Consider the following 23,655-nt stretch of genomic DNA (forward strand, 5'->3'; position numbering starts at 1 on the left):
TTAACACCAAAGCAAGCATAATCTATTTTTATTATTAATGATTATACAATCTTCTGAGCACTTGACCCAGAGGCTAGCAACATGCAGTTTCACAAAAAGGGTGAAAATAAGAACAATGGTTAATGTACCAGATAGTCATTTCCTTCTCACACAGTCTGCTCTGACCTCAAGACCCCTGCAGCTGCCTAAGCTCCTCTTCAGCCCTCTGCAAACACCACGCCCATGACTGGTGGGCCACAATGACCTCAGACAAGAAATCTGTCCCTGCAAGTCAGCAACTTTTGTCCTTCTTATCCCAACAATTCCAAGGAAGACCTGATCCAATTTTCGAGCTTCTATGAAAGGAAGCTCACCTTTTCTGGCAGCTCCTTTTAATCTAGGAACCCAATAAAACTTGCAGCAATCACTCCAACCATTGCCACATTGTCTCCACGTGGACTCCTTCAGGAGGAATTAAAATATCTGGATTAAAGTTGCCAACTCCCTTTCTTGGTGGAGGCCACTACTTTCCTCCTATTCTAGATTCCCACACTTCTAGTTTGTCATCCCATCTATTAGAGGACCCTAAGAAAGACAGGGATCACCCAGCAACAGAGAAATGAATGAGATCTACATCAGCAAAGAGGACATGAGAGGGGGTAATGGAGGGCAAGGGTTGAAGTGGGGGAGGAACGAGCTTAGGGGAGTGGGAGGTCCCAGCTGGATCAGGAACAGAGTGGGAGAACAAGGAAAGAGATACCATGATAAATGAAGACCCCATGGGAATAGGAAGAAGCAGAGTGCTAGAGAGGTCCCCAGAAATCCACAAAGATACCTCCACTATAGGCTACTGGCAATGGTCAAGAGAGTGCCTGAGCTGACCTACTCTGGTGAACGGATGGCCGAATACCCTAACTGTTATGATAGAACTCTCATGGACTGATGGAAGCAGATGCAGAGATCCACAGCCAAACCCCAGGTGGAGCTCCAGGAATCCAATCGGCAAGAGAGAGGAGGGATTATATGAGCAAGGGATATTGAGACCATGATTTTCTCAGTTTATAAGATGTGCTTTGACCTTGACTGTGGTCTATCATGACCTGGAGAAAAATGTATGACCTGCTGCTGACACAGGAAGTCAACGATCAGGTGGAGCTCTGTCCTTGCTGGTTTTCATCCTCTCCTTCATTCCACTTCTGAAGGGAAGTTGAAATGTCCAGTGAAAATAGCAGTTTCTTCTTATTTCTACTTTTATTTTTTTTCATAGTTTTTTCCTCAAAAAATTTGACACACTATATTCTTTCAATACAAATAAAAGGTTATGTTTTCTTCCTTCAGTACTGACCCATTATCAGTAAAAAAAATAAATAAATAACACTCCCTCTTAACTTGTTTAGAAATCTGTAGTCTAAAATTGATTCGGTTACTAATAATTTATTTGCAAGTGAAACGTTTATTTTATTTTATACATGGATGGCCACACGGAAGCATGCGGCTTCTGATGATCATCTTGTCCCGGGTGTTAGACTTTAGCTTTGTAGACAGTAACATCATGTTGGGGTCCTGGAGTTACTTGGGAACTTCCGGGTTCCCCTCACTGCAGGGTTCCCTGGAGAGAAGGAAACAGGGTCAGACAGGAGCTCATAGGGATCCGGGACAGTCGGGATGGCAATGATTTGGACCTGGTTTAAACTGTGCCTCTGAATTTCCTTTGCGTACTGAATGTTTCCACAGTGGAGCTATCACATGACATCAGACGTGTAATGAAGTTCAAAGAGAATGTGCTGTGTATAGTCGAGTATCTCTACCTTCCACATAGACAGCTAGCCAGCTTCAAAAGAGAGCATAGTTAGAAACTCTCAGGGAGAAGTGGTTTGAAGAGGTGACTGGTGCATCAGTCTTGTTAGGATTCTGGTATTACTGGTGATCAGTGTCCAGGGTGGGATGTTTCCATGTTCTCAGCCAAGGAGTTGAATGAATGTACATTATAGATTGCAAAAGCAGCAGGGAGACATTGAAAGCAAAACCATGGAACATGCCAGAAAACACTGCAAATGAGGCAATGGCCACCGAGTAAAGTGACCTGGGGGCAGGAACTATTGCTTGGCCCTTGCTCTTAATGAGATTTGAGGAAAGGTGGTATGTGGTTACTTCCCTTTGCAATAAATTGGTAATGGTTAATGCAGACACACTCATAACTGGTCAAAGTGCCACGTATGAGTAACTCAGCGCTCATCTGGGGTCCTCTATAATAGATTTCCCTATCTCCAGGGAACAAGGAGCATCATGAAAGAGAGTACAGAAAGAACGTGAGAGCCATTGGATGGGGAGGAGAGCTGTGAAGTGCCAGCTTCTGAGCATGACTTGGTTACGGCACACATTAACTCATAGCTGTTATGGTTCCTACACACAGCCTTACAAGATCAAGGCAGTCAAAATTCAGCCTGGGTGTGTGGAGGGCCCCTTTGCCCCACCGTCAGTGGAAGAGCTGCTGTTGATGGCTGCTGGAGGAGGGAGGGAGAATTCTCCTTTGGGGACATGACTGTTATTAGAGTCCCATGCCACAGTGAATGGTCTCTCTGCTCCTGACTATGGATATGACTGACTAGCTTGCTTCAGATTCCCATCTTGACTTCCCCACAATGATGGACTGTAACGGACTTGAAAAGCCGAGTAAAACCCTTCTCGCTCAGCTGCTTTTCCTCAGGTCATTTTATCCAGTGACAGAATGAACCTAGGGCAGGGACTGATGTGAAGGGCCAGTGCCGTGACAAACCTGATCACATTGGTTTTCCCTAGTATCGTGGAAGAGACTGGAACTAACTGTTCCTTCTGCTTGCTTGCCTTACTAGATCCTGGGGATGTACGCCGCTTACAGGAAGGATGCAATCTTAATGCATATTTAATGAAAGAATGAGTCTGTTGAAGTCTCACCAAGAAATGAATAAAAGAAGAAAACCTCAATGAATTTTAGAGAATCTATACTATGCGATTAATGTAAAAGACAAAAATTCAACAAATGTTACGAGTTGACATGGGGCAAACTTTCCCATTGGGTATGACTTTCCCTTCCCCTATATTAAAGAATATAAGACCCTCCAGGGCAAAGAACCCTACATGGGGGGCAGTCTCTTCCAGCCACAGCTGCATTGTTCTGGAACTCCAGATTAATTACTTCTTAAAGATCTGGAACCCCTGGATCTAATATTCGTTGGGGTATTGTGTTTGCCAATAGTGCCAATAGAGGAGCATTGTCCCCAGTTTTATAATGAAAAAAACAAGCATGTGGAACTTGTTGAGCATCTGTAGCTTGGACAAGTGCAGCCTCTGATCTGAAATGTGCAGAAGTGTCAGGGTTTCTCTGTGTAGCTCTGTCTGTCCTGGAACTTGCTTTAGAGACCAGGCTGGGCTGGAACTCACAAAGATCCACCTGCCTCTGCCTCCCAAGTGCTGGGATTAAAGGCATGCACCACCACCCCCAGCTCACACCTGTGCTTCTTATCTTGATGAAGTTGTTATGAAATGGCCTGGCAGATTCAAGTTGCATCCCTTCCACACACTAGTGTCTGCCCATGCACACCAGGTTATAATCTATGAAGGCGGAAGTAGTGTGAGGGTCTGAGTTTCCTGACTTGCCAATGGAGGTAAGCTTTTATCTTACCCTCTCCTTTCTCCATGCCAAAACTGTTATTTGATAGAAATTGTGTTCTTGACCAACGAGAACTTAGGCTATCCTGAGGTATTTTTCCGATAGACCTGACTTTTTTTAGATTTCCAACTCTCTATAAGCCAATGTTAGTCATGCAAACCCAAATCCACAAGTTGACGCCTCCATTTCTTGAGACCTTTCAGTGTGACAGGCACCACAGAGAAATCACGGCTACTTATTTGCCCCTCCTAACCAGCCCCAGACCACAGTCAAGTCTCCAGTTATAACAAGATTACTGTGTCATCACAGTGGTTCCCAGCCAAACCAAGTGGTAAACTGAGTCCAGATTGAAACCCCAGCAGGCCTGGACCTCCGCCCTGTCTTTTCAGACGGCATCTCCCACTGCTGTACGTACGGAGTGAAGGCGTCAGGCTTAGCCAGGGCTTGAGTCTCTTCCACTTCATGGCCTCCAGTCTGTGTTTCTGGGTGCTGCTCCCCTGGTACCTGAGGAAACAGTGAACGGGATCCATGGCCACTTGTAGGTCCCTCAGGGTATCAGGTAAAAGCTAGACCCTTAGCGTGACAGTTGGCAGTAAAATCTTCAGGGCACTGGTTTCACTCATATCTCTGAGATACATTTCAGGTATGGTCAGATGGGGGTGGGGAGCCAGTGAGGAAATGGATACAGTGATGCTCTGAAAGGCATGCTGGCTATGTCAGCCTCCCCACCTCCCGCCACCCAGTCTGTTCGGAAGCCACAGCCTTGACACTGCTGAACCTCAGGTATGGCGGGTAACCCCTCCCATGGAGGAAGACGGACTCATCCAGTCTGGTGGAGGGTGGCTGGCTTTGTGCTGGGGATAAGAGAAAAAGAAACTACTGGACTGAAATGTTAGGAAATGTTGGGTCCACTGGTGAAGGAAACAAAGGTGAACAGGGTTCTCAGAGAAAAGACTGGAAAGAGGAAGAGCCAGGCGTAGAGATAAGATAAGTGTATCAGAGTGGGAGGGTGGCACAGAGAACAGAAAGGATGGGTTGGCTGGGGACAGGCTGAAGGCTACAGAGCCGGCAGGACAGGACAGGGGACAAGAACAGGGAGAAAGGAGTGGGAAATGAGCTTTAATATATAAAATGCCAGGAAGTCACTTTGTCATCTTTCCGGAAGACTCTCCAAACCTCTCCAGTAAAAGCAGAGAGGGACCTTGCCTGGGCCAGACCTGCTGTGGCAGTCACCTTCCAGGTCACCTCATGTCCCGTGGTGCCTGACAGACACTGTGAAGCACCACCATTGCCTCCCTCTTCGTCCTGTGCATCCACCTGACCAACCAGGCAAGAGGCTCCCCTGTCTAGTCTAAGAGTGATCAGGGCAAGTGGCAAATAAAAGAAACGGAGCTTTAGTAACTTTCGTGTGTGCTTGGGATAACAGGGGCAGCTCCCTTCAGATGGTAAAGCAGGGGACAGAGGAAACTTGTTGGGACCTAGGGGAGCATCCCTGAATCAGGAACTAGGAAAAGTGTCAGTGCCGCATGAGCGCATCTTCCAGAGGCCTCACATATCATTTACAGCACTGGGGAGACTCGGGCAATTGGAGAAGAGATGATTCTTCCGGTTTATCAAGCAGGAGGAATCTGCAGACCATGACAGGAGGGGGGTCTGCTCAGAAGCCACACCAGCCTTTGATTTTTAACACAAATGTGTCCTTATTCAAACCAGTTTTCTCATAGACAACAAGTTGGTGGGTCTTGTCTTGTTCAGGGATACCATTTCAGTCATTTAACTGTGGACGTAATATGCCATATAGTTTTTGCATCGTTATCTGCTGCATCTGGAACTGTCTGCTGTCTGTCGTCCCTGTACTGTGTTGCTCTTCTCTCAGCACAGGCTGTTCCCCAGATTTGCACGAGTGTTTTATGGGGAGCATTTTCTTCTCCCCTGTCCGTTATACCTCCTTTGTAAACTTCTTGCTGACTGCCCTGGATTTACCATCCAGATATTCATACTCTCGGAGCACAATCCTCCTCTTGAGACAACACAATACTTTACCACTACAATATGTTCATTCGACTGGAGAGTTGCATAATTAACTCATTGGACAGTAACGCTTTTCTCTGCAACATGTGTGCCTGTGTGTGTTTGAAGTGCTCTAATTGAATACCTTGCTCCTTCGTTGCCTGGCTTTTCCTTTTCTCTCTTGGGAAGTATTTTAAGCTTTTACTGGTGTCCTCACACAATTGATAGCATTTGTCACTACATCATTAACCACTGGGAAAAGAACTTGCTCCACAGCATTTCCACTTCATGGCAAGGAACCTGAGTCATGAAATGGCTGAAGATTATCCTCCCAATGGAGCCTAATCCTCAGCTGAACCCAGAACTCAGTCAGGCTCAGGCCAGGCTGGCTCCTGCTCCTCTTGGCTGTCACCTGCAACTCTGCTGGGCTTCCTCGTGCTCACTAAGCCATGCTCACCAAGGCTGCGGGGTCCCATCTGTTTCCTCCCATTCCAGGCTCTGTAGCTGAAGAATTCTTCAATTCCTGAAGGATTTGCGGAAAGACATTCAGAAACCATGTGTGGATCTCTCCAAAGAAGGCTTTCTGATGACTATGGAAAGCCTTCCTTGGGATTCTGATTTCTCTAAACCCTCTGGGCCGTTTCTCAGTTACGACCGGATTCAGTGTGAGGAGAGGCCAATACAAAAATCAGGAGATGAGATCCAGACCATCAGCTGACTACATTGCTTTCCCTGTGCTCACACGATGGGCTGCTAAGAAAACAATCTTGGCATCTCTGAAGTGAACCATCTGCAAGGATTCCTTGTCTGAGGTTGTAGACTTACCCAGTCTGGCTGTGGGGAGCCAGCTTCTTGATAGGAAAGAGAGACTAGGCAACTATCCGGTGATGTTCTTTTTGGAGAGGTGGTCATGAGGGTAGACAAACAGGAAGAGGGTTCAAAGAGAGCAGAGCGCTTAGAGAAAAGTTTGTCTACACAGGAGGAGCTGGGCATAGCCATGATTAAGGTGGGGAAGTAGGAAGTGTTCTTCAGGGCAGGGAAAGAGGTAGGGTAGAAAACAGACAGAGGATTGGACTGAAAAACAGGCCGAGGAGTGGGTGGCTGGGAAGGGATGAGGTGAATGCTGGTTGGATAACTAGAGGGCTGGTGGTAAGCCTCATGGGGGAGAGGATTGCGTAGACTTCCCAAAATTCTCGGGTGCTTCCTTCTCATCTTCCCAGAACTCTGCAAAGCCCTTCCTTTACTATTGGCACTTAGTGACTGAGCTTGGCTAGGTCTGCTGTGGCAGTTATGTCACAGGCCAGCCTCATTCCATGACAGAATGTCCATTGTGAAGTGCACACCGCCCCCCTCTGGTCCCCCAGTACATCAGCCCCACCTCCCAGAGAAATGGGCTCAGGCTCGACCTGTAAGAGCAACCATGGCAAATAGCACTGAGCGGCGTGGCTGTAACTTTAGTCTTTACCATTGGATCATGTTTTCCTTTCACTGGTGTAGACCAGTCAGACGAGTGGGCTGGGTCCATGTGCCTGGGTCCTGGGGTAGCAGTCCTAAAACAGGAACTAGGAAAATGTGCGAACATCAGTTGAAGTGCCATTTTAAAGGGTTTTCATGTTACAGAATAGAACAAATAGCATTAGAGATCTTTTTGTGGGTGTGTCCCTTTTTAAACCATACTTCTCTCTCTGCCTCATGCCTCCTGTCAATGGATCAGATGTCAGCTCTTAGCTACTGCTCCAGCATCATGACCACCTACCTGTTGCTATGCTACCCACCATGATGGTCATGGACTCATCCTCTGGGACTGTAAGCCCATTAAACTCTTTCTTCTGTAAGTTGCCTTTGCCATGGTGTCTCTTCCCAGTAACTAAAGCAGATGTAGTATCAGAGTGCTGGTCTTGCTGTGACAGGCCTGATCATGCTTGGTTTCTGTGACGGACCAGCCCCACTTTTACGACCCAGGTACTCTTGAGTAGGGAGAAGTGAGAAATATTAGATGAAAAAGATAACCTAGACGACGGAAGGAAAGACAGAAAACACAGGATAGACTCGTGAGGGCCTGGGTCAAAACCCACCAGCCTAGAACTTTATTCAAAAGGGCTTTTTATAACAATGCCTAGGGGAGGGACAAAAGACCTCCCCTTTGCTAGATACAGCCAAGTGTAGACCCTTCCAAGCACCTGATACTCAGGCCAGTGGTCCAATATTCTCTTATGCAATCTTGTTGCATAAAGCCACTAGGAAACCTCAGTGGGTCCAATAGGTTTCAGAGCAAGGAGAAGACTTTGGTAATTAGGGCTTAATGGAACATCTAGTAGGATCTCGGAAGACAATATTGCCAAGAACAATGTGGACCATGGAGCCCCAGCTCAAGGGGTTTCAGAGGGAAACAATATTTGCAAACTGGGCTAAAGACCTTTCTTGTGATAGTTTGGCAAGGAATGTGGCAGCTATCTGCCTTTGTCCCAAGAATCTGCCTGAGGCTAAACTGAAGAGCTTTGGACTCATTTCTTTGGTAGAGGAGATTCCAAGATATCCTAGTATTGACGGTGGCATGTGGTTATTAGTGATCACTCTTATGATGGTCTACAGGAAAAAAGAACAAGTGGGGCAGAGAGATACAAAATGTATACTTTGAGGAGAGAAAGAGAACCGGGACATTTAACGTTAGAACTAAGGCTTGTGCTGAAAGAGATGAGCAGAAATGGAATAAAGAGAGTGTTGCCCTCAGGCTCGGTCCCCATCCAGTTAATTCTGCAACTTGTAAAATGAAAAGGCCTAAGGAATTATCTGTCCCCAGAAAGCAACAACAAATCAAAGCTTCTACAAAGTAATTGAAGGAAGGGGTCGGGTTCCGTCCCAGGGGCACAGCAGAACTTGACAGCGCTGGCAGCCTGGTTCTGGCTTTAGCGTCAGGAAGGGCACACAAACAAACAACGGGCTTCGGAAACATTCATCCAGGCTTAAAGGTAGCTGCTGAGCCCTGGTGTGTGGATGAGGAGGCCCTGCATTGAAGGCCCTGAGAAGCCATTTCCTGCGGCCATGAAAGTGGAGCTTGGATGTGTGCTGGAGACTCTAAGATGTTAGGCATGCCAGAGCTGAGGGATAGCTGCCCAGGAGTGTTGCACACAGGGGGTGGAACCTGCACAGGGGAGTTTGTGTTTCAGCCATTAACTCTGGGAGTGCAGAGCTATCTAAGCCCTTTCACAGCAGGCATGGAAGTTAAGGTTGAGAGGTTTTCCTGCTTTGTTTCAGCCTTGCTTTGGCCCAGTGTCTCCTCACTGTGCTCCTTTTCCTCCCTTTTATATGGTAATGTGTATTCTGTGCCACAGTGTGTTGGAAGTATGTAATTGGTCTTTGGTTTTATATGGGGTTACAGTTAAGAGACTGGGTCCCTGAACAGACTTTGGGTCCCTGAACAAACTTTGCACTTTTAAACTGCTGAGACTGAAAGAATATGGGGACTTTTAAAGTTGGGCAAAATTCATTTTGCATTAGAGTTACATGCTTATAGAGGCCAGGGAATGGAATGTGGTTCTTAAGGTAGGCTCCTATATTTGAACACTTAGTTTTCAGTTGGTGGAACTACTTGGGAAGGATAAAAGGTGTGTCCTTGTTGGAGGATGTGTGTTGGTGGGTGGCAGGTTTTGACGTTTCAAAAGGCCTATGCCATATAAGCGCTCTCTCTCGCTCTCTCTCTCTCTCTCTCTCTCTCTCTCTCTCTCTCTCTCTCTCTCCCCTCCCCCTTAGTGCTTATGGACCAGATGTAAGCTTTCAGCTACTGTTCCAGTACCATGCTCCCTGCCATGATGCTCATGGATTCTAACCCTCTGGAACTGTAATCCCATTAAACACTTTTTCTAGAAAATTTAAAAAATGAATAAAACTTTATTTTAGGTAGACTGGAAGCTGCCCAGAGTTATGAGCCATGAATAAAATTCAATTGGGCTTAAAACTAACTTTATTATACTTCTGTTTGCTGACAATGACAATGACTGTGTGCTATATTTATTATATTATATGTATCTCAGGTACTATTTCAGAATTCTCTCGGATGTCCTCCCAGCACTGGGATGATGCTTTCCTTATTGGCTGGAGGAAAGGAATTAAGAGCATGTTAGTTTCCCTAAGCCAAATATTTGATAAGGAATATATTAAACACAATCCCAGGTGATACATTAGCAGTAGTATCTTAAGGAAGTCATATGTATTCATGAATTTTGATTATTTTATTCTTCACTAACCTTTCAATAAATAAATACATTACGGCAAAGTAGAAGTTTCTGATGAGATTGCTATAGGAGAGGTTCAAAATTTATGACTATATTGCTACTCCCTTGTGTAATTACAATAAGAAAGGTATTTATGTCAGGTGTGGTGGCACAAGCCTTTAATCCCAGCACTCAGAGGCAGAGGCAGGCCTATTTCTATGAGTTCCAAGACAGCCTGGGTTGTTACACAGAGAAACTCTATCTCAAAAAACAACAAACAAAAAATGTATTTATTTCAAAAATAATTTCCCATCTATGACTTTTTAATTAAAAATTTGAACTTTATTATAAAAATTATACACATACAAATCACATAAATACCTAAATTAACTATACTCAAAGACTATACAACTCAGTAGCCATGCAGAATGAAAACTGTAATTCCACAAGAAGCAACATAAATTTATGATTTAAAACTCTTTACTGTTCCATAGTATCTTACAGTGATTATTTTCAATGTGTATCTTTTATGATTAAAAATTCCTGAGGAGTCAGGCATGTTGGCTCATGCCTTTAATTCCAGCACTCAGGAGGCAGAGGATGGTGGAGTTCTGTGTGTCCCAGGCCAGTCTGGTCTACATAGTGAGAAATCCTGTCTCAAAATAAAAAAATTTCTAGAAAAATATAAGCGACACAGAGACCACAGGTATAAATAAAATATAAATGGAGGAAAGGTAGAGTTGAGATAATGGCTCAGTGGTTAAGAACGCTGGCTGACTGCGCTTGCATAGGACCTGAGTTCAGTTCCCAGCACCTATATCAAGTGGCTCACAACCACCTGTAATTCCAGTTCCAGGGGATCTGACTTCCTCTTTTAGTGTCTGCAGGCACTAGGCATGCACATGGTACACATACATATATGCAGACACTCAGGCATACAGATAAACTAAACATAAACAAATCTTCAAATACTAAGAGTGAACTTTATGATATTAACAGGTAACAGATTTTTAACCCTACTGGCTGTAACTGTAGAAACGTAAGGTATTTCTGAGCTTCTTATTATGTAACAAAAGCAAACAATAATGGGAGCATATTTATTGACAACATCCATTTAAGCAAACACATTTTATTTTTAAAGATTTATTTTTTAATGTATTCATCTTTGGGTGTGCATATATGTATGCATGTACTTATGCATTTGGGTGCCTGTGGAGGTCAGGAGAGGGTATAGGATTCCCTGGAGATGAAGTTACAGGTGGTTGTAAGTTCCCTAATGTGTGTGGGTGCTGGGAGCTGGACCCCTTCAAGTATAGCAACTGTTCTTAACCAACTGTGAACCATCTCTCCATTCCCTAAACTACTTACGAAGAAAAACTGGATTTGAGATGATTTTTTTTAATTATAGGTAATACAGATAATGAGAAATGTGTGAATTGGAGATTATTTTACATGAGATTTCACATAAAACTGGGATTTAATTTTTAAGGGAAATGATCTTACCTTTCTGTTTGATTGTAAGATAATATTCACAGAGAGTGTAAGGTTACATGAATCTGAGTTGCCTTTTCTGTCCCTTTTCAGATTTTTGACTACTGAGTCTGAAGAAGTTGGCCAGTATAATTGCTTGTGGTTTAATGTGAAATGGTTCCCCACAGGCTTACCTGTTGAACACTTGTTTCCCAGCTTGTGGTGCTGTTTGGGAAGGTTGTGGAACTTTGAGGTAGTGGAGCTTTCTGGAGGAAGTGAGTCACTGGAGCTGGCCTGTGGGCATTATCCTGAGCATGCCTGTATGCAAAGACTCCACCTCCCACCCCTGAGCATGCCTGTATGCAAAGACTCCACCTCCCACCCCTGAGCACGCCTGTATGCAAAGACTTCACCTCCCATCCCTGAGCATGCCTGGATACATACTCCACCTCTCACCCCTGAGCACACCTGTACACAGACTCCCACCTCCCACCAGTGAGCATGCCTGTACACAGACTACCCCACCCACCCATACCCACCCCTTCCCATGCCACTACTCTGTCTTGTCACTAGCTACTAGCCTTCTCTGCCAGCTGCCATGTGTCCCAGCCACAATGGAATGATCCTCCAGAAAGATAAGCCAGAATAAATGCTATTTTCTCTAGGTCAGGTATTTTATCACAGCAAGGAGAAAAGTAAGTAATATACTTTTCAACTAAGTACTTCCAAATCTATTGAACCTACTTCAATTTAAAAAAAAAATTATCTCAATAGGAAACAATTGATAATGTCTCAGAAGAGAAAAGTTGGGGGAGGTATTTTCAACAAGTCCAGGGGCACAGTGGCTGAACTGATTTTAAAACCCTCTAGTTTATAGTCAGTAGACTTGTGGTGTTGGTAGGAGTTGAGCAGAGAGAAGCAGGTGGTTAAACATGTCTGGCCAGGTAACTATTCTGTGACTTTTGCTGAGGTGAGCAATCCATTATGTGAAAGCCTTGAACACATATAGTCTCGTTTTTTATGTCCATTTCCAATACTTTCTGGGAAAATGTAGTTGATGCTAGCTGTGACAGAAAGTACCTAGAACTTATTTCCATGAAGACAAAACTTACCTAGTGAGGTGTGGCATGATAGAAAGCTTTAGATTTTTGTGATAGTTTTGGGATGGACCTGTGATCATCACCTAAGATGGCTTCAGAGGTTGAGTTGTGTTTGTACATCCCATATAAGTCACTAGTTTCTCTACAAAAGCACTAAAGGTAAGCAAATTGTGTTCAAATCCATCAGTCAGTTCATAGTGTGATATTTCGACAAATTGTAACAAACTGCAGCTCTGTAGTGATTGCAATGAGCATGTGATAGTTCAATGTATTTGACAAAATGAACTGAGAAATTCATTGTCTTGGATATTTTTCTATTGCAGTTACAAAACATCGTGACCAAGGGACAAAGGAAAGCATTTAACTGGGGACCTGCTGACGTTTCAGAGGGTTGTTAGCCCCTGACTATCATGGCCAGAAACATGGCAGCAGCTAGATAGACATAATGCTGAGGCACTAGCTGAGAGGTCACATCCTGGGGCAACATCCATGGGGCAGAGCGAGTCAACTGGAATGGTGTTGGCTTTTGACACCTCAAAGTCCACCCCCACACCGGTGACACACCTCCAACAGGTCAGACCGCAAATCCTTCCCAAACAGTCCTACCACCTAAAGACCAAGCTTTCAAATATTTGATCCTACTGGAGGCCATTCTCTTTCAACCACCACATCTATTAATATTCATGGGCTTGGAAACAGAAGGAAACAGTACACTGCCAGGTATCAGATGAACGGAAGGAAAATCACAGGAGAAACAAGAAAACACTTGGAAAACATGTAGAATGAAGACAAGACATCCCTAAAAGTATCAGATGCAACGTTACTATGGTAAAGAGGAAGTTTATAGTTTGGATGGCTACATTTTTTATTAATTAAATTTATTCATTTATTTTACATCTGACCAGAGTTTCCTGTTGTGTGATATTTTGATTGCATTCTGACAATAAAGTTTGATTTGAATCAGAGGGTGGAGCTAGCCACTAGCTGACCAAAATACCATAGAGGTTTTGGAGAACTGAGGACAGATAGAGAGACAGAAGCAGTAACAATCTCAGAGAGGATCAGCTTTTTGGTTGGAGGGATGGAGGAGATAGGAGGTCATGGTCACTTTTCCACAGCTTCTCTGATCATTCCCTGATACCTGATTACAGATTTTATATTGATAAAGAATAATTAAATAATGCATTAGTTTCCCTTCCCTCCTTTCCTCCCATTCCCACCCCGTACACCTCTCCTCAGCCACAAATGGCTACATTTTAAAAGAAACAAGGTCTCATCCCAATAACCTAGTCTTGCACTTTCATGTTCTGAAAAAAGGGGAAATAAACATAAAGTGAGCAGAATGAAAGAGCTAATGTAGTTCAGATGAAAAACTAATGCATTGGAAAAGAAAACAGAGTAAACAGGATGAAAAGTGATTCCTTAAAAAGATCAATAAGATTGTCAAACTTTTAGTTAGACTGAGAAGAAAACAAACTCAAATTATTAAAATCATTTGCTGTAGACATCAGCACTGATTTTTATAGAAACATAAGGGATCATTTAGAACTATATGAATGAATGTAAGTTTATGAGTTAGATGACTTAGATGAATAAGAATATTTTTTTTTATTTTTGAGACTGAGTCTCACTACATAGCTCTGGCTGCCCCAGAACTCAGTTTCTGTATAGACCAGGCTGGCCTTTGAGATCCACCTACCTCCTGTCTCCTAAGTGCTGAGATTCATGCCCTATGTAAATAATTTCTTTAAAAACAGAATTTTAACACTTCTACAGTAAGGCCTCAACCACAGATGGCTTTGTCATTGAATTCCACCCAACATTTAAAGGATAATTGGTACCAATTTTCCATAAGAAGTAGCGAGGAACAAACATTTCCCAATGCTTAGCTAAAGCCAGGAATATCCTCATGTTAAAACCAAACAAAGCTCTTATAGGATAATGAAAACACAAAACAATATATTTTCTCTTCGTAATATACATGAAAAAAATGCCTCAAGAAAAACTCACAGATGAACCATCATATAAAGAGGATTATATTCCACATAGAATTTGTTCTAAAAAATTCAAGATTAAATAAATATCAGAATACAATAGAAATACTATATCAAATCCATGTGCATAGAATTCAGGAAAAGTGACAAGGCCCTGTAGATGTAACCAATCGTCTTATTAAAATAAGAAACACAGAGCCAAGGTAAAAGAGAAAAGCTGAGAGGTCAGAGCTCAGAGATAAAATCTTACCTCCTGCAGTGCTCCTAGCTTCCCCGAGAGAGAGCTACTTCCTGTTTGTCCGTGTTTAAATATTCTTTCTGTTCTGCCTTCTCATTGGTTGTAAACCCAACCACATGACTGCCTCATCACTGCCTGTAAGTACCGCCCTCCAGGTCTTAAAGGCGTATGTCTCCAATACTGGCTGTATCCCTGAACATACAGAAATCTACCTAGCTCTTCTAACCACCACGCTCTTGCTATGGCTCTAATAGCTCTGACCCCAGGGCAACTTTATTTATTAACATAAAATTAAAATCACATTTCAGTACAAATAAAATATCACCATAAGGCCCAGTACCTTAATGACAGAAAGAAAATGCAACATACTGGGAATAGAAGGGAATGGTCTCACTGTGACAAAATCCATCAGCAAAACCCCATAGCTGACACCATGCCGAATGGTGAAACTTTGATGCTTTCTCCATGTGATGGTCAGGTAGGTTTGTTTTTTTATTTTCTTCAACTACACAAGCTAGGTCATCTGGAAAGAAGGACCCTCAAAGAGAAAAATGCCTCTATCAGGTTGTCAGGGAAGCATGTTTGTTTTATTTTATTTTATTTTACATATCAGCCACGGGTTCCCCTGTTCTCCCCTCTCCCACCCCCTCCCCTTACCCCTAGCCTACCCCCCATCCCCACCTCCTTCAGGGCAAAGTTTCCCCCGAGGACTGCAATCAACCTGGTAGACTCAGTCCAGGCAGGTCCAGTCCCCTCCTCCCAGACTGAGCCAAGTGTCCCTGCATAAGCTCCAGGTTTCAAACAGCCAACTCATGCAATGAGCACAGGACTCAGTCCCACTGCCTAGTTGCCTCCCAAACTGATCAAGCCAATCAACTGTCTCACCTATTCAGAGGGCCTGATCCAGCTGGGGGCCCCTCAGTCTTTGGTTCATAGTTCATGTGTTTCCATTCATTTGGCTATTTTTTTTCAATAATTGAGTAAAACCGAAATTTATTATAAGCCACAGTCGTCCTAGGAACCTCCATGCTATATATATAGCCTCCATGGATCTATGGGTTGTGGTCTGATTGTTCTTTATTTTATATCTAGAATCCACTTATGAGTGAGTACATACCATGACTGTCTTTCTGGGTTTGGGTTACCTCACTCAGGATGATTTTTTTCTAGTTCCATCCATTTGCCTGCAAATTTCATGCTTTCATTGTTTTTCTCTGCTGAGTAGTACTCCATTGTGTATATGTACCACATTTTTTTCATCCATCCTTCTGTTGACGGGCATCTAGGTTGTTTCCAGGTTCTGGCTATTACAAATAGTGCTGCTATGAACATAGCTGAGCATGTATCTTTATGGTATGAATCAGCATTCCTTGGGTATATGCCCAAGAATGGGATGGCTGGGTCTTGAGGTAGTTCGATTCCTAATTTTCTGAGAAACTGCCATACTGATTTCCACAGTGGTTGTACAAGTTTACATTCCCACCAACAGTGGAGGAGTGTTCCCTTTGCTCCACATCCTCTCCAACATTGACTGTCATTGGTGTTTTTGATCGTAGCCATTCTGACAGGTGTAAGGTGGTATCTCAGAGTCATTTTGATTTGCATTTCTCTAATGATTAAGGATGTTGAGGATTTCTTTAAATGTCTTTCAGTCATTTGTGATTCTTGTTTTGTGAATTCTCTGTTTAGCTCTTTAGCCCATTTTTTAATTGGACTGTTCAGTATTTTGATGTCTAGTTTCTTGAGTTCTTTATATACTGTGGAGATCAATCCTCTGTCAGATGTGGTGTTGGTGAAGATCTTTTCCCATTCTGTTGGCTGTCTTTTTGTCTTATTGACTGTGTCTTTTGCCCTGCAGAAGCTTCTCGATTTCAAGAGGTCCCATTTATTAATTGTTGTGCTCAGGGTCTGTGCTGTTGGTGTTTTATTTAGGAAATGGTCTCCGGTGCCAATGCGTTCAAGAGTGCTTCCTACTTTCTTTTCTATTAAGTTTAGTGTAACTGGATTTATGTTCAGGTCTTTGATCCACTTGGACTTGAGTTTTGTGCATGGTGACAGATATGGATCTATTTGTAATCTTTTACATATTGAGATCCAGTTATGCCAGCACCATTTGTTGAAGATACTTTCTTTTTTCCATTGTATAGTTTTGGCTCCTTTGTCAAAAACCAGGTGTTCATATGTGCATGGATTAATGTCAGGGTCTTCAATTCGATTCCATTGGTCCGTATGTCGGTTTTTATACCAGAACCAAGCTGTTTTTATTTCTATAGCTCTATAGTAGAGTTTGAGGTCAGGGATGGTGATGCCTCCAAAGGTTGCTTTATTGTATAGGATTCTTTTAGCTATCCTGTGTCTTTTGTTTTTCCATATGAAGTTGAGTATTTTTCTTTCCAAGTCTGTAAAGAATTGTGTTGGGATTTTGATGGGGATTGCATTGAATCTGTAGATTGCTTTTGGTAAGATTGCCATTTTTACTATGTTAATCCTACCTATCCATGAGCATGGGAGATCCTTCCATTTTCTGATATCTTCTTCAATTTCTTTCTTTAGAGATTTAAAGTTCCTATCAAAAAGGTCCTTCACTTGTTTAGTTAGTGTTATCCCAAGGTATTTTATATTATTTGTGGCTATTGTAAAGGGTGATGTTTCTCTGACTTCTTTCTCAGCCCTTTTATCATTTGTGCATAGGAGGGCTACTGATTTTTTGAGTTAATCTTGTATCCTGCCACTTTACTGAAGGAGTTTATCAGCTGTAGGAGTTCCCTGGTAGAGTTTTGGGGGTCACTTATGTATACTATCATATCATCTGCAAATAGTGAAAGTTTGACTTCTTCCTTGCCAATTTGTATCCCTTTGATCTCCTTTTGTTGTCTTATTGCTCTAGCTAGAACTTCTAGTACTATATTGAATAAATATGGGGAGAGTGGACAGGCTTGTCTTGTTCCTGAATTTAGTGGTATCACTTTGAGTTTCTCTCCATTTAATTTGATGTTTGCTGTTGGCTTGCTATAAATTGCTTTTATTATGTTTAGAAATGTTCCTTGTATTCCTGATCTTTCTAAGACCTTTATCATGAAGGGGTGTTGGATTTTGTCAAAGGCTTTTTTTAGCATCTAATGAGATGACCATGTGGTTTTTTTTCTTTCAGTTTGTTTATATGGTGTATTACATTGACTGATTTTAGTATGTTGAACCATCATTGTATGGTTCCTGCAAGGATGCATTCATCCCTGGGATGAATCCTACTTGGTCGTGATGAATAATTGTTTTGATGTATTCTTGGATTCAGTTTGCCAATATTTTGTTGACTATTTTTGCATCAATGTACATGAGGGAGATTGGTCTGTAGTTCTCTTTCTTTGTTGCATCTTTGTGTGGTTTGGGTATCAGGGCAATTGTAGCCTCATAAAAAGAGTTTGGTAGTGTTCCTTCTGTTTCTACTGTGTGGAACACTTTGAAGAGTATTGGTATTAGTTCTTTGAAAGTCTGGTAGAATTCTGCACTGAAACCATCTGGTCCTGGGCTTTTTTTGGTTGGGAGACTTTTGATGACTGTTTCTCTTTCTTTAGGGGATATTGGTCTATTTAAATGGTTTATCTGGTCTTGATTTAATTTTGGTATTTGGTATTTATCCAGAAAATTGTCCATTTCTTCCTGGTTTTCCATTTTTGTGGAGTACAGGTTTTTGAAGTATGATCTGATGATTCTCTGGATTTCCTCATTGTCTGTTGTTATGTCTCCCTTTTCATTTCTGATTTTGTTAATTTGGGTGCTCTCTCTTTGCCTTTTGGTTAATTTGGCAAGGGGTTTGTCTATCTTGTTGATTTTTTTCAAAGAACCAACTCTTTGTTTCATTGATTTTTTGTATTGTTCTCTTGTTTTCTATTTCATTGATTTCAGCCCTCAATTTGATTATTTCCTGGTGTCTATTTCTCCTGGATGAGTTTGTTTCTTTTTGTTATAGAGCTTTCTGTTGTGCTGTTAATTCATTGGTATGGGATTGCTCCATCTTCTTTATGTGTGCCTTTAGAGCTATGAATTTTCCTCTTAGCACTGCTTTCATAGTGTCCCATAAGTTTAGGTATATTGTACTTTCATTTTCATTGAATTCTAGGAAATCTTTAATTTCTTTCTTTATTTCTTCCTTGACCCATTGATGTTTCAGATGGGCACTATTCAGTTTCCATGAGTTTGTGGGTTTTCTATAATTTTTGTTGTTGTTGAGGTCTAACTTTAAGGCATGGTGGTCTGATAAGATACAGGAGGTTATTCCAATTTTTTTGTATCTGTTGAGATTTGTTTTGTGGCCAAGCATGTGGTCAATTTTTGAGAAGGTTCCATGGGGTGCTGAGAAGAAGGTATATTCTTTTGTGTTAGGATGGAATGTTCTGCAGATATCTATTAAGTCCATTTGAGTCATAATATCTGTTAGGTCCTTTATTTCTTTGTTAAGTTTCAGTCTGGTAGATCTGTCTTTTGGTGAGAGTGGTGTGTTAAAATCTCCCACTGTTAATGTGTGGGGTTTGATGTGCGTTTTAAACTTTAGTAGTGTTTCTTTTATGAATGTGGGTGCTTTTGTATTTGGAGCATAAATATTTAGAATCGAGACTTCATCTTGGTGGATTTTTCCCATGATTAATATGTAATGTCCATCCTGATCTCTTTTGATTGATTTTAGTTTGAAGTCTATTTTATTAGATATTAGGATAGCTACACCAGCTTGTTTCTTAGGTCCATTTGCTTGGAAAGCCTTTTCCCAGCCCTTTACTCGGAGGTAGTGTCTGTCTTTGAAGTTAAGGTGTTTCTTGTATGCAGCAGATGGATGGGTCCTGTTTTCTTATCCATTCTGTTAGCCTGTGTCTTTTTATAGGTAAGTTGAGACCATTGATGTTGATGGATATTAATGACCAGTGATTGTTAATTCCTGTTATTTTTTGTGGTTGTGTTATGTTGTCCTTCTTTGGTGTATGTTGGTGTGGGATTACCTATTGCTTGATTTTTCATGGATGTGTTTAGCTTCTTTGGGTTGGATTTTCCCTTCTAGTGCTTTCTTAGGGCTGGGTTTGTGGACAGGTATTGATTAAATCTGGTTTTATCCTGAAATATTTTGTTTACTCCACCTATGGTGATTGAGAGTTTTGCTGGGTATAATAGTCTGGGTTGGCATCCGTGGTCTCTTAGTGTCTGCATAAGATTTGTCCATGATCTTCTAGCTTTCATAGTCTCTATTGAGAAGTCTGGTGTTATTCTGATGGGTTTGCCTTTATATGTTCCTTGGTCTTTTTCCTTTGCGGCTCTTAATATTTTTTCTTTGTTCTGTGTGTTTAGTGTTTTGATTATTATGTGGCGAGGGGACTTTTTTTTTGGATCCAGCCTATTCGGTGTCCTGTAAGCTTCTTGTATCTTCACAGGTATTTCTTTCTTTAGGTTAAGAAAGTTTTCTTCTATGATTTTGTTGAATATATTTTCTGTGCCTTTGAGTTGGTATTCTTCTCCTTCTATCCCTATTATTCTTAGGTTTGGTCTTTTCATGGTGTCCCAAATTTCCTGGACGGGTTTTTGTTATGACTTTTTTGTCTTTAGTGTTTTCTTTGACTGACGAATCTATTGTGTCTTCAGTGTCAGAGATTCTTTGTTCCATTTCTTGCAATTGGTTGGTTATGCTTGTTTCTGTAGTTCCTGTTTGTTTAGTCAGGATTTCTATTTCCAACATTCCCTCAGCATATGTTTTCTTTATTGTCTCAAATTCATTTTTCAGATCTTGGAATGTTTCTTTCATCTGTTTAATTGCTTTTTCTTGACTTTCTTTGATTTCTTCCCATTTTTTGTTCATTTTTTTTTTCCATTTCTTTAAGGGAGTTTTTTATTTCCTCTTTAATGGAGTTTTTCATTTCCTCTTTAAGGGAAGTTTTTATTTCCTCTTTAATGGAGTTTTTCATTTCCTCTTTAAGGGAAGTTTTTATTTCCTCTTTAAGGGAATGTTTTATTTCTTCTTTAAGGGCCTCTATCATCTTTTTAAAGTCATTTTTAGGATTGATTTCTTCTGTTTCTTCTGTCTTGATATGTTCAGGTCTTTCAGGTGTAGAATCACTAGGTTCTGATGTTGCCATATAGGTCTTTATCTTGTTGCCTGTATTTTTGCACTGGCGTCTACTCATCTCTTCCTCTGCTTGGTGCAGGTGGTGTCTGTGTCTGAGAGTGTCTCTCTTGTTCTAATTTTTAGTCTTGGTTCAGTAGGAGTTCTTGGTTAAATTGGTGCTATTGGGCTGTTTCTTCAGGGGCAGCTGATCTCAGTCGGTGAAGTATATACTTATGATTCTGGTGATCTGGTTTGGTGACTGGGCAGCGCCTTCTTCTGTGTTTCCAGGTCACGTTTTGTTCATTCGTCAACTCCTCAGCTGATCCTGTGTCTTCAGACTTCAAACTGTAGGGATCTGAATCCTCTCCTGGATGGATTTCAGCTGAGCGGGGTAGTCTTACCAACACCTCCAAGTTGTTGGGTTTTGTAGGATCAGCAGCTGGGCCCTGGGTTGGCCTCAGACAGAGTGTTCAGATTCGTTCTGGTTCCGTCCCATGGAGATAACTTCTTCCCCGGGTGTTGGGGTTAGAGGCGTCCCTGTTCCAAGCTTTTAATTAAGAGTTTGTTTTCACTAACTCTTCAGCGGGTAATAGCTCTGTTTCTGGTCTTTATTGCGACTGTGTTTCAGCCGCCGCCTGCCGTGCCTGCCTGCCTCCACTCCGGGCCTGCCTGCCTCTGCTGGGTCAGTCTACCTCTGCCAGCCACCACCAAGGGCCTACCTATTCCACTTGTCTCTGCCGCTGGGCCTGTCTACCTCTGTGGGCTGCTGCCGCTGGGCCTGTATGTCTCTGCTGGCTGCCACTGCCGGCCTGCCTGCATCTGCTTGTCTCCGCCACCTGCAGGGAAGCATGTTTATGTGACATTTACTTGATTAAAGATTGCTATGGGGGGGGGGGTTCCAGACCACATTTACTTGATTAAATTTAATCATATTTACTGGATTAAAGATTAAATTTAATCATATTTACTGGATTAAAGATTGATATGGGCAGTGGATCCTGGAAGGTACAAGAAAGGAAGCTGAACATGAGTCTGAGTTCAAGTCATTAAGCAGTGTTCCTCCATGGCACCTGCTTCAGTTCCTGCTTCTGGGTTCCTACCTCCACTTCCTTCTATGTGGGACTGTTATATAGAAGTATAAACTATTATTATTGGAAATAAACCCTTTCCTCTCCAAGTTGCTTTTGGTCACAATGTTTTATCATAGCAATAGAAAGGAGACTAAAACACTCCTTAAGATCAGGAACAAGACAAGGATGCTCACTTTCACCTCCATACATATGTCCTGGGATGTTATAGGCAGGGCACACAGATTGCAAGTTAAAAAGAATTCAATAGAAAAAGTGAAACTATTTCTCTAGATCTAGGGGAATCATGTAGACTATCCTAAGGGAACTTCCTAAGCATGTTATAAGTAAATCTTTTCATTAAGACTATAAGATGCAATAAACTGAACAATACTCAAAGATATCTATGCTTCAGAGCCTACAGATATATTGTGTTATATGGCAAAGGTTACTACATGTGATTAAAGATCTTATGTTGGAAAATTATCCTGCATTATCAATTAGGTCTACCATAATCAAAATGGACTTCTGCCAGGCTTAATAACATGTGCCTTTAATCCCACCACTTGGGAGAAGGCAGAGGCAGAAGCAGGTATATCTCTGTGAGTTTCAGGCCAGTAAGGGATAGATACATGATGAGATTTATTTATCTCAAAATATATCAGTGGACTTTATAAAAAAATAAATAAATGGACTTTATAAAAAGGTCACTGTCAGATAGATGATAGGAAGGTATGTATGCTACATTTTGGATCCTGAACATCCCTCAAGTGGCCCTGAATAAAATCCAAGTCTTCAAGTACTGGCGAGATGGCTCAGTGGTTAAGACCACTTGCTGCTCTTGCAGAGGACTTGGGTTTGATTCCAAGTACCCACATGGCAGTTACCAACCATTTCAAGTCCAAGGGATGCAATGCCCTTTTTTGATCTCTGAGGGTACCAGCATTATGGGAATCTTTCTGGAATAAGCACTCAGACACCAATGAGAGTGGAATAGAGGAGTTGTCACTGGTAGACCAAAGCTCCTTAAAGGCTTCAATGCCAGATCTTGTTTGTATTCTTGTTTTGTACTACAAAACGACAAGGTCGGCCGAGCAGCTAAGCAAGATTTTACAGAAGCATACGTGGCAGTCAGCAGATTGTTAAAGGCTACAGCCCATGGTTTCAGCTATTTCTCCAAGTCATTCTGTTCCAGGTAGCAAGTGAAGTCATGCTTGGCAAACAGGCAGTACAAAGCAGTGCTTAGTAAATCACTAAATATATTGATAAACCAATATCCAATAACGGGTCTTTTCCACCTTATTTTCTTTCAGAAGGAGAAAGCTGATTCCTAAAAGTTGTCCTCTGACTTCCACATCTGTGGCATGGCATGTTGTGTGTCTGCATGCACACACATAAATGTACTCAAGAAGCCATCTAATCAACGATGGGTGAACAGAAAAGAAACAATATTGGGAGTCAATCGGTGACTGCCCAGAAGAGGCCTTCCTTTGAGTGAAGCAGCTTTCCTCAACTGAAGCAATCCAAAGAACGCAAACTGCTATAACTAAGGCAGAGCAAGGCATCTTCCAAGATGGTCTGTTGCCTGTGGCAGCGGAGCCTCTTTCCTCAGCTGAGTTCTGGAAGCAGCTCCTTCAGGATGCTAGAAGACCTCTTTTCATGGTATTGACTTACAGAGAAGGTCAGTGGACCACATAGAGACCCTGCTGCTGCAGCAGACCATAGACCTCTCCCTTTTGTGCTGTGCCTTCCAGATCCTTGTTGGGGATGAGCACTTGTGAAAGTCTAAGTGATTTATCTAGTGGAGTGCCTCAGAATCCCAGAACTGTTCTATTTCCCTTCCTGCTTACCTTCT

General features: G+C 42.1%; 1 protein-coding gene and 1 long non-coding RNA gene across 3 annotated transcripts; one reads left to right on the forward strand and one right to left on the reverse strand.

Moving 5' to 3' along the window:
* LOC102905619 (uncharacterized) lies at window positions 1–6,939 on the reverse strand. Of its 2 annotated transcripts, XM_042284944.2 has the most exons (4): window positions 6,464–6,921; window positions 6,096–6,161; window positions 4,044–4,132; window positions 1–1,588 (listed from the first exon to the last, which is right to left on the reverse strand). In XM_042284944.2, exons 1-4 carry the CDS (start codon window positions 6,848–6,850, stop codon window positions 1,549–1,551), a joined length of 582 nt encoding a protein of 193 aa, XP_042140878.1. In that variant the 5' UTR covers window positions 6,851–6,921; the 3' UTR covers window positions 1–1,548. The 2 variants fall into 2 exon arrangements, with proteins under 2 accessions (XP_042140878.1, XP_042140879.1); XM_042284945.2 differs by lacking the exon at window positions 6,096–6,161 and having other exon boundaries at window positions 6,464–6,939.
* A 3,293-nt stretch (window positions 6,940–10,232) lies between these two features.
* LOC121832306 (uncharacterized) lies at window positions 10,233–13,313 on the forward strand. Its single transcript, XR_006075927.2, has 2 exons — window positions 10,233–11,594; window positions 12,743–13,313. It is a non-coding gene; the product is annotated as an uncharacterized LOC121832306 (long non-coding RNA).
* The last annotated feature ends 10,342 nt before the right edge of the window (window positions 13,314–23,655 follow it).

The sequence above is a fragment of the Peromyscus maniculatus genome, chromosome 9 (genome assembly GCF_049852395.1).
Source record: "Peromyscus maniculatus bairdii isolate BWxNUB_F1_BW_parent chromosome 9, HU_Pman_BW_mat_3.1, whole genome shotgun sequence".
NCBI classification, from domain to species: Eukaryota; Metazoa; Chordata; class Mammalia; order Rodentia; family Cricetidae; genus Peromyscus; species Peromyscus maniculatus.